At 39.0% G+C, this 10888-nt stretch overlaps 1 protein-coding gene across 1 annotated transcript; it reads right to left on the bottom strand.

The window, feature by feature from the left end:
- Nucleotides 1–649: 649 nt before the first annotated feature.
- On the bottom strand, nucleotides 650–10789 carry ehhadh (enoyl-CoA, hydratase/3-hydroxyacyl CoA dehydrogenase). Its single transcript, XM_042002041.1, has 7 exons — nucleotides 10516–10789; nucleotides 8854–8957; nucleotides 8370–8539; nucleotides 7920–8031; nucleotides 6558–6662; nucleotides 3455–3796; nucleotides 650–3136 (listed from the first exon to the last, which is right to left on the bottom strand). Exons 1-7 carry the CDS (start codon nucleotides 10587–10589, stop codon nucleotides 1884–1886), a joined length of 2160 nt encoding a protein of 719 aa, XP_041857975.1. The 5' UTR covers nucleotides 10590–10789; the 3' UTR covers nucleotides 650–1883.
- Between the last annotated feature and the right edge of the window lie 99 nt (nucleotides 10790–10888).

Here is a 10888-nt window from a genome sequence, read left to right as displayed (position 1 = left end):
TCATCACACAACGGGAGGAGCCCACAAACACAAAGCCAGCTGCTGTGCGCACTTCAAACAGGCACCCAGGCTTTCATCAGCTCCTCTAACAACTTCAAAGATCAAGGTCTGAATCTGAAATTAGTGCAGTCTCCAGTCCACTTTAGGTATTGGTTTTAAAAATCACTATTTAAAGCTTGGATGTTACATTTTTAACCACACAGTATGACGCAAACATATATACTTAAGTATTCTAAAATTAAGAAATTAAATGTTTTCAATGTTTGCAAATAGTGTATTTGCAGACAAAATGGAGCATTATACAACAGAATCATCCAGCTGCTCGTTCGTAGTCTCCAGCCACTAGGTGGCAACCTGGATGATGGACGTAAGGTGAAGATTTAATTGAGAATGAGGCGTTGATTTATGTTATGCACATTTAAAACAGTGCGTCCCTTCAGCTCTCGTCTGTCAATTCTAGAGCTGAGCCAACAGAACACATCAAGACCACAAGAAATGCTTTCTGATCCTCCTCCAGGAATGCTTCCTCGATTAAAGAATAATAAGAAATGCTACTAACAGTTAACAAGCCAGAAGGTGTGGGTACATAATGTACATAAAGTGCAGATTTCACACACACAAAACGACATAATTCACACAAATCAATACACCAATTTGACACATTTTTATTAAAGCATCGATCACATTTTACATGCAGTTAAAGTTGTAGATAATAGAAATTATGTAGGAAAATAAAGTTGTTTTTTAAGTCAAATGGTATAAATTTCTGTTATTGGATTAAACTTGGATCATTATAGAAATATGTTGTTATAGGCTGAACAATAGCTTTACATTGTTGATTTTTTTTTTACTTCCATGCAGGCTGTCAAACTCACAAAACATGAGCTGACAAATAGTCATGCAAATAATTGCAATTTGCAACTTAATTTTCTTAAATCATATTTTATGTTCAGAATATGAAAGAAATGCATTTTTTCCATTTTATTTAATTTCTAACCATTATAAAAATGATCACAGTAAGCTAAGCTGTGATGAAGTGATTATGTAATATTTGTGAATGGACAATATGCATTAAATTCTAAATATTTGAGTGCAACCGTCCTGTAGTGCACTGGAACCCTGCAAAGTCCATCATGGTTGACTGACAGAGCCACACAGAGATGTTTCTTTCTGTCTCAACATTTCCTGCTGTTGTGGCATTCAAAGCCGTTTTAGGTTTTTTGTCCAACCCTATATCCAGATACAAAGAGAAATGGTCAAGTCCTCCCATCCTTTGCAGCGTTGGTCAGACTCAGAACTACTAAAGGCTTCACTGAATTACACAAGAGTTTCTCCTGTAGCTGTCCAGTTCAATCATTTGTCCTCCTTCTGATGAAATTATCTTTTCTTTTACATCCTAAGCAATTTACTTCCATTACTGTCAATTACTAGATTACTTACGCTCTGCACATCTTCATACTCGGTTGTGAAACTATTTCCCTCTAACTCAATCACATTTTTATTAATTTAGCCTTTGTTTATTTCCTACTCATTTAATGTGTCAATGTTGTTATTATAATCATAATTATAACTACATTCAGAGTTATTAGTGTTTCTGCTTTTCCAAACTATTACATAATTGAAATGAAGTCATTTTTAATGCTGATATTACAAAGAATCTGATGCTTGCTAAACCAGGATGTTGATTTTTCTGGTTTGTACAGTTATTGTACATGTGCTTATACTAAACTGGTCCCTCAGTGCACATACTGCAGCCTCTTACATAATCAAACATAACCACAATATATGAGAAATCAATAATGGCTGTTGAGTTTCAAAGCGCAGAGTAAGTTTACAATCATTTGGTTAATTAGAGCACAAGACCAGATAAGTGTGTTTAGATTTCAAAGCTGGCTGTGGATTTTCTTGATGAACTCCCTCCATCTGTAGACGGGTGGGCTGCCACTGGCCACAAGCTTCCTGAGCAGGCTGCAGGGTTGCAGGCTGGGTACATCAGGGTGTGCCTGGTGGTAATGCTCCAGCCTCTCCAGGATCTTGGTCAGACCCACCATGTCGGCGTAGAACATGGGGCCTCCACGGTGGCGGGGCCAGCTGTAACCGAACACATAGATGACATCAATGTCTTCGGGTCCTGCAGCGATTCCATCTTCTAGAATGCGGAAGCCTTCGTTTATCAGGGCATAGAGGCAGCGCTCCAGCACCTCCTGGTGGTCTATGCGCCGTGCCAGCAATCCATGCCGGGTTCGGTACTCTTCCAGAAAGCTGTGCAGCCAAGGGTCAGGTTTAGCTACCCGAGAGCCAGGTCTGTCATACTGATACCATCCTCGGCCTGTTTTCTGACCAAACCGTCCCTGCTCACATAGCAGATCTCCCAGTGGGCTGTACCTGAAGCCGTGTCGGATCCTAGCTGACTTTCCTGTTGAAGCATCAGGGTCCACCAACCCATCTGCCTTCCTGACTCTCCAGCCAACATCAAGCCCAGAGAGGTCGGACATTCTGAACACACCCATGGCAAATCCAAACTCCTCCAGTACTTTATCGACCAATTCAGGGGTGGCTCCCTCTTCCAGTAAAAATAAAGCCTGTTCCAAATACGGTTTCAGCATGCGGTTTCCCACAAAACCACGGCAGTTTCCAACTGCCACGCTGACTTTGTCCATCTTCTTTCCGAGCTGCATGGCAGTGGCCACGGCTTGAGCAGATGACCGCTGCCCATACACCACCTCCAGCAGCTTCATGACATTGGCTGGAGCAAAGAAGTGCATTCCAACCACCAGCTCTGGGTTGTGGGTTTGAGTGGCCAACAGATCAATGTCTAATCCAGAGGTGTTTGTGCAGAGGAATGTGCCTGGTTTACAAATGCTAGACAGCTGCTGAAACATGTTCTTCTTCAGAGCCATGTCCTCAAACACAGCTTCAATGACCAGGTCGACGTCTGCCACAGACTGCATGCTACAGCTGTAACTAACTTTATCATGTGCAGAGACCATTCTACCTCTCTTGGCTCCCCGCTCCAACATGCCTGACACTGCCTGCTTTGCCTCCATCAGCTGCTTCTCATGGGTCTCCACGGCAACCACAGACAACCCTGCCTGTGCCAAGGCCACAGTTATACCTCTCCCCATGGTGCCGAGACCTTAGAGGACAAAAATCATGTGTTAAATGCCATTAAAATATCTGACAAAATACACTATGCATGAAATCTTTCAAAAGCTTGCAATTTTAATGCACAAGCTGCTGAGCTTCACATATCCAGATTGTCATGCATCCAATATTCCCTGCAGGGAAGTGAGAGTTTATCCATTAAACTCGGATAGCTTGTAAATGAGGACTTATTTTTCACAGGCAGTGTGAATTTAGAGGTGCCACACAGATAATTTTATGAGTCAGTGTATTTGTATGAACTGAACACCAAGTACAAATACAAATTAAAAGTTTAATAAAACCCTCTTACCAATGACAGCTGCTTTATGTACTGGCCTGGGCTTGCTTGTGTCCCAGTGGGCTCCACTCGGCGTACTCCACCTGCTGACGGCTCTCTGAGCAAAGAAAAAATACTGCAGAGCGCGGGCTTGGCCTGAGCCGAAGAGGGTGGCCATCAGCTGTTTTTCCCTCTCCATACCTTGAGCATAGGGCAAAGTGGCAGCTGCATGCACTGCCTGGACACATGCAACTGGTGCTATGGCTCCACGGGATTTCTGACGCACCTGCTGCATTGCCATTTCAAAGAAAGCATCCAAATCGGGGGGGCGTGGGCATAGGTAAGTGCTTATACGGCGTGCAACCACAGATTTTCCTGAAAAAAAAGAGGAAGAGACTAAATGACTGTTTGAAGTAAATGAAAAATTAACATATTTCTGTACATTAGCATCCACACAATTCAACTATTTCCCCCATCGGTACCATTTTTTCCTCTACTCAAATTTGTCATTCCGCACTCAACAAGTCAGTGGGTGTAATTCTTTTGTCAGACACACTCATCAACTCAATCACTAGACAGTCCAGCAGCTTTAAGAGCAGACTGATTTGACAGACAATTTCCAGATAATCACAGGCACCCTGCATATGAACTGTCACAGTTCACCTTGAATAGCATAGAGCTGAGAATAAATAAAAGGCAAAGGTTTGGTTCTGAACATAATAGTGAATTTCCAACACTGAGAGAAAAGAGGCGGAAGGGGAGTTTTGCATTTCCCTTGCTTTTGAGCAAAGGAGATATTTTCAGATTAAATAACAGGAGAAGATTTGATGTTAGAATCTAAATTTTTACAACACAAAAATTCCTGTCTGCTGTGATTTAAGCCTAGGAGCAATGACAGTAAAGGAGATGGCCACGGTTTTAAAACCTTGTTAAAAGCATCTTAATTCCCTGTACTGTCTCCCTTGACGTGATTACAAGAGACAGTAGTCAGAATCCTTCACAGCTCCACAGAATTACACTCAGCTGTGGGCCTGGGCCAGAAACTGGGTCACCATGGCGAAGCTTAAAGGGACAGCATGCCATATCTGATTAATAGTATCGACTTTCTCCAATAACAAACTATTTTCTGTAATGCAACATATCTTCAATAAAGAATAAATGATGGAGGTCATTTTAGGTGAGCTACTGAATACTCCATCTACAATCAAAAGTCAGTGAGGTGTTATGTGGCCGTGCGATGTGATTTCAGTGTAATTTAGGAGGCATTATTGTAGCAGTTAATCTGTAAATGGTTGGGCTGTGGATTTACAGCAAATAGGAATCCTGGCTGTCCCGACAGATGTAGTGGGCAGATGTTGCAACCACCGAGGTAAAAAAAAGTTAATCTCGTCACAAGTGAGACTTGAATCTGTTCGTGTGTGTGTGGGTGGGTGGGTGTGCAAGCGTGCATCTGCACGTGCGTCAGTTTAAGTGCAAATACTACTTTTTGCATAAATATGTAGCCATGTGAGATTTATACAGTGGGAAAGCATCTCAGGATGTGGCAGACTTAATTTTTTTGCACAAACACTCATGTTTATTTTGCAAATTTAACCACACATTTCTTGTCCTCATTTAACTCTCATGCTAATCAACACAAGCTTGTAGTATCCATCAAAAGCGTCACTGATGCCAACTCATCTCTTCTGTTCCCTGCCTTACTCACTTAACAGCACTCACTTCATCACCCACTCACTCATCTTGGCAGAACTGTATGAAGATAAAAAAAAATCCTATGCCATAATCTTTAAACAGTAAAATGTTGTTTTAGGTGCAATTAATTAGAATTAACCGTAGACATGTCAAGCAGATATGAGATTCGTTGCTACAGGCACAATGTTAAAACACAAACAGACTTCCTACTCAGTTGAATGCCTTACAATTCAACTGCTAAGAAATCAGGCAAAAACCATCTGAAGACGACAGCTCTGAAAAAGAAATTCGAAACCTGCAGTACAGTCATGAAACATCAACGTGTGTTTGTTTTGTGCAGAAGAATCGAAAGCCCTTGTACAACCAGGGACTCCACAGAGGAAAAATACACCATCCCTTCACATGTTCAAACACACATAACCACACACCAGAGTGGGCGGCATCCGTTTTAGTCCACTGTAAGAAAAAGGAAGATTTAGAAATTCATAAAATACATAAAAAAAAAACATAAAATAGATAGCAGAGTTTAGTAAATGTGCTTCTTTCCTTTCTTGATGAGCAGAGCTATCCCCCTCTATTTCGCTCATTACAGCATTATTTTTATAACTCTAATTCATGATCATGCATTTTTAAAGACACAGTCCTCTTCAATCCAATTCACTGTAGTCCATTTATAATGAAATTGAAATAAACCCATTATATAATCCATATGAGCCCAGTTTATAAGAACTGTAAATTTGCTCTAATGCCTTTATGTTAAATAAGAGGCTACAGAGAGGAGCCCACTGAGCTTAGTTCAGCATAAAGACTTGAAGCAGGTGGAAAAAGCTAGACTAGCATCCTTTATGAAGATCGACTAACTTGGTTTTTCGAATAACATCCACTTCATCACAAGATGAGGAGTCATAAAATGTTTCATTTTTCATTTGAGCAAAGCTTTCTGGTATTCTCCCCCCATTTTATCACCATCAAGCAAAACTGAATGGACTTGTCTTTACAAACACTGAGAAATCATTCATCCTAAACTGCAGGGACCTGGAACGCTTCAGGAATCCACTCAGTGTGTAAATGAGTCTAATTCACGTGCATGCAGCAATCTTCATCATCCTAAATGACTGCAAGGGCTTATTATTAATATTCTAAGAAAGTTTGTCCCTTTTCGCCCTTTTGAATAATACAGCAAAAGCAGTGAAGACATCAGAACACATCTGACAGAGCCATGAAACATTCATGGTTTTTGTGGTGGAGGATCTGGCTGCCGTGTTTTCTGCTTCCTTTGACTTCCACAGCCTACATGTCGACACTTCTTGATGTCAGACTTGCCTAAAATAACTGCTCTTGAAGGAATTTCTCCTCCTTCCACTGAGTTGATTTTTAAACCAGTGGAGTGAGTGTATGTTATCCCACTAAGTAGCTTGAGCTCCATTTATTTTTTGTACCTTACCTGAAACACTCAAAGCAAACTTCACAGCTGCATCCACAGTGTTGTGATCAGTAACCTCATCAACGAGTCCCAGTTGCAGTGCCTCAGCAGCAGTCACATGACGGCCTGTAGGACAGACAAAAGTCATCTACACAGCAAGATATCCTAAATTATCAATCAATGAACAATAATGATCATCACTGATGAACTGTGACCTGTATCACCACAAGGTTCTATTTCTTTATGATTTTCAATGGCAAAATGGGACAAAAATTAAAAACAATAAATACAACTGAGTAAAAAGAAAGAAAAAGATGATGAATTACAGTTGCCGTTAACACATTTATGACGATCATTTTGGTTGACCTAATGAAATTGAATGGTAGGAATTAGAGGAAGAGATAAAACCTAAAACATGCTGACCTCTGCTGGTCAGTAGGACATCAGCAGATCATTAGTAATGGTAGCTGCATTTCCTGAGTTCTGACGCTAAAGTCTTCTTTTCAATCTTCACAATTTCTGCACAGATTACTGTGGTTAAATAATCCAATTCATGACACCAGACAAACACAAAAATCAGTCTTCTACATAAGAACTTATTATCGGTAAATTATAGAGCCTCCTTAAGCATTACCAAATAAAATAGATTCATTTGTATTTCTACTGAATACATAGACTTCTTCATGTTTAATTGCTACAGTGTCTCATTTCTCTTTTTCAACCATTTTGTTGCTATTTATTTGTGAGCATTAAATAATTGAGTCTATCTTCAGGTTATGGACTGCTGCTTCTGTAAAACTAATTTATAGTTTTGATTTCATTGTTGCCTTAATGAATGTAAAGTGTTTAGTGGTTTTAGTAGCTAATACTGACCCATCAGATTCAACAACTAGAATAAACCTCCTACCTGGCTCCTTTTTTCCAGCAGCTTCCATTCCACTATTTGCATATTTTAGTTTTCAAAATCCTCCCCAGTAGAGAAAATTACAACCTTGGAGATATTTAGATTTAGTCTGTATATTTGTGGGGTTTTGTTTTGTTTTTTTTTTTTCTTACTCAAACATGCTCTACCCCAACTCTATTTTGCAGGGGCAGCTTGACAGTATCCTGTCCTTCAATATGTCCAAGGAGACTGTGATTGGTTAAAAGAAAAACAACAACAAAAAAACACATCAGTATTTTTTTTTTTCTTTCCATAACCCTTAACATTAAGGTGCTGCAGTCAGACTGCATTCCAGTGCTGACACAGCACTGCTGAAACAGCTCTGACTATGAACCATTATTAGGAAGTGAAGTGATAGTTTCCTTTGTGGCCTCATTTAGTCAACATCACAGTTATTTTAGGGTTCTTACACTTCTCACAATATCTAGATATTTTTCTACCTGTAGTGATGAGATCTAAGGCAGCTGGGACACCAATGAGCCTAGGCAGACGCTGGGTTCCCCCTGCAGCAGGCAGCAGACCCAGAAGCACCTCTGGAAGTCCTAATCTGGCCTGTGAGGACCCAACAGCACAACATTTAGCACATGAAACAGATCTAAAAGAGGGTTTACATGATATTCCAGATTTTCTATGCAGTAAATACACTGTGGATTTTTACACAAATTTATTGGCAAACAAATAAAACAGAACTGTTAACTTCAGAAGACTAAGAAAGAAAAAAAAATTACTTTTCTAGACTGACACAGATGAAGTGGTTTCATTCTTGATCAATCAGAAAACAAGTGAAAGTGCTATGAAAAGACAATGCAGTGAATAGACAGTCAGAGAGTACATAAACATCAGAGAGGTGCTGGCTCACATAGACAGAGAGATATAAAGCACAAACTAACTTTAGAGTGAGCGATGCGATAATGACAACCAAGTGCTAACTCCAGGCCTCCACCTAATGCGACCCCCTCTATGGCTGCCACCACTGGTTTGGCTCCTGACTCGATTCTGTGTATCATTGGTACCAGTGGAGGCCCAGTCATGTTTGTCCTAAACTCCTTGATGTCTGCTCCTGTTTTACAAAGTCACATTGATGACACAATCAGAAGGCTGACACAAAAAGACAGACATGACTGCATGCATATGATTTGCAGATTAATAATTAAATTAACTATTATTTGTTGCCCTAGTCACACACACTTTAATATTCTTTAACTCATGTTTATTTATATTAATTTTATTAACTGTATTTCAATTATTTTTAACATTTTTAGGATATTTTCAGAATAAAAGTCTGAATAAATTATTTACATTTGAATGTGTATATGAAAAATAAACTATTACGAGTTGTGTTGCCATTGTGATATTAGAGAAAATCGTGTATACCTCCACAGAATCTTCCACTCTGGCCGCAGATGACCACAGACTTCACCTCTGGCTCATTCAGCGCTTTGTCCATCATGTCAACAATACCCTGCCTCACCGCTGCACTGCAATAAGAAAAACATGTGCATTCATTTACAACTTTGTTAGGCTTTAAGCTGTTATTAACCTGGCTTAAGGGATACCTACTTTTACCAAATTCAAAATCAATATGGGACGAGTCAGTATTAAGATTTATAACATTTTGATTGGCACAAAATGTTACTGCACCATTTAATCGTGATTTTCTGAAAATTGTGAAATCAGAATGAAGAGCTACCATCTGCTATTAAATTAAAATGTTTGCATTATTTAGAGCATGATATACGCTATATATAGAGTATTCTTCTGTAACATTAAGAAATGCTGACCTAAATAGAATAAAAACAGGATTAGTCTGCTTGTACGTATTTGTGCTGGACAGGTTTTAGGTGTGTGTGCAATATTTAGAGTGTGAACAGGGTGTTCCTGAAAGAGAAAGCTTTGCTCTCTGGCAAACAGCCATCAGTAAATGATTAAATACAGTGTTCTTTTTGTGATGCATTATCTCTGATAGTATAAATGTGTACTGCACAACCTAATTTAGGTAAGGGGTGAAATTCAGCCCGTTTATCTAAATAAAGAAAACAATACCTAACAGTACAAGTAAAATTCTACTTTAAAGTACACAAGGTGCAAAGTATTTTTCTCTCCAACAATCAGTTCTTTAACGTTTTCAATAGTTCTGAATATGACCTAATTTAACACTTGTATATTTTGTGTAATTTTGTTAGTTTAGTGATTTTGTCACAGTTAACTGAGAGATGTCATGATATTTTCCTTAAGAGTGAATTGAAACACATCATAATTTACTAATGGCTCAGCAGGAGTAATGCCACTTGGTAAAGACACTGCAAAACAGCAACAGTATTTTTGCACAGTAGTTTCTCTCTCCTTGCAGCCTTGCCATGCAGCTATTGTTATTTAGTGTTTCCCTGATGGTTAAGTCACTAACATTGGCCAAAGTAAGAGACACCTTTAGTGACCCTGAGTTCCTATATAACCATGCAGACTACCGCACCTTGCTCATAGTGATTTTTGTTGACTCAACACCCCAGATCAGGGTTAATGATCCTGAAGCTTTTCCATTTACACACACACACACACACACACATTCAGAATATTCATAATAAGAATCAGCAACACTTCGAGGCCTACATAAATATTGTTTGAGGCATGATACAATAATACCACAAACATAAAGAGTGAGGATCTGACTTTAATAATGCGCGTTGTACAGATAATACAAGTAATTTATTTATTTTTTTAATCATCAACCAGATGGCCCCTAAGGGGTAGTGATAACAGACTGTACATAATCTATTGTAGAGACAAATTTATAGAGAAAATTTTTCTCTTGCGCCACCGTGTGGAATAAAAACAACATTTCATCTTCTGCTAACAGTGCGGTTAGTTAGCAAAACATTTATTTTTACGTTTCCCCTTTTTTTTAATGTATTATGGATATTCACATGTAATGTTTATTTAAAAGATAAACCATTTTAAAGATAAGCCACAACATATTTTCGCCCGAGAAACTAACTTTACATAAAGCATTTCTCCAGCGCTGTTTTTACTTTAACTTACCTGAGTGCATTAACCGGAGGATTTTGGAGAGTAATAACACCAACAGACCCCGAAACGCGAGTATACAAAGCCATGATGTCGACCAATACTTCAAACCGACGTCTTACTTTGTTTTGGTGTGCCAACTGGACTTTGAAACTAAACTTTTGCTAGTAGACCTACTAGCTTTACTACTATGTGTTTGTCCCTCCATGGATACTGTACAAATGCTCTTCTTCGTCTTCTTCCTTCCTACGTCTCCTGGAGCTACTTAGATCTCTTAATTTGAATAAAATACTTTACTAACATAACGTTGACTTTGATATAATAAGGTGATGATTAATTTTGAATAAACTATGTTTATTCAGTGCGTTGAATGTGTTGCAGTGAACTC

This window comes from Melanotaenia boesemani, chromosome 12 (assembly GCF_017639745.1).
Source record: "Melanotaenia boesemani isolate fMelBoe1 chromosome 12, fMelBoe1.pri, whole genome shotgun sequence".
Lineage (NCBI taxonomy): Eukaryota > Metazoa > Chordata > Actinopteri > Atheriniformes > Melanotaeniidae > Melanotaenia > Melanotaenia boesemani.
Note: the sequence above shows the minus strand (reverse complement) of the source record. Positions and strands in the feature narration are given on the sequence as shown.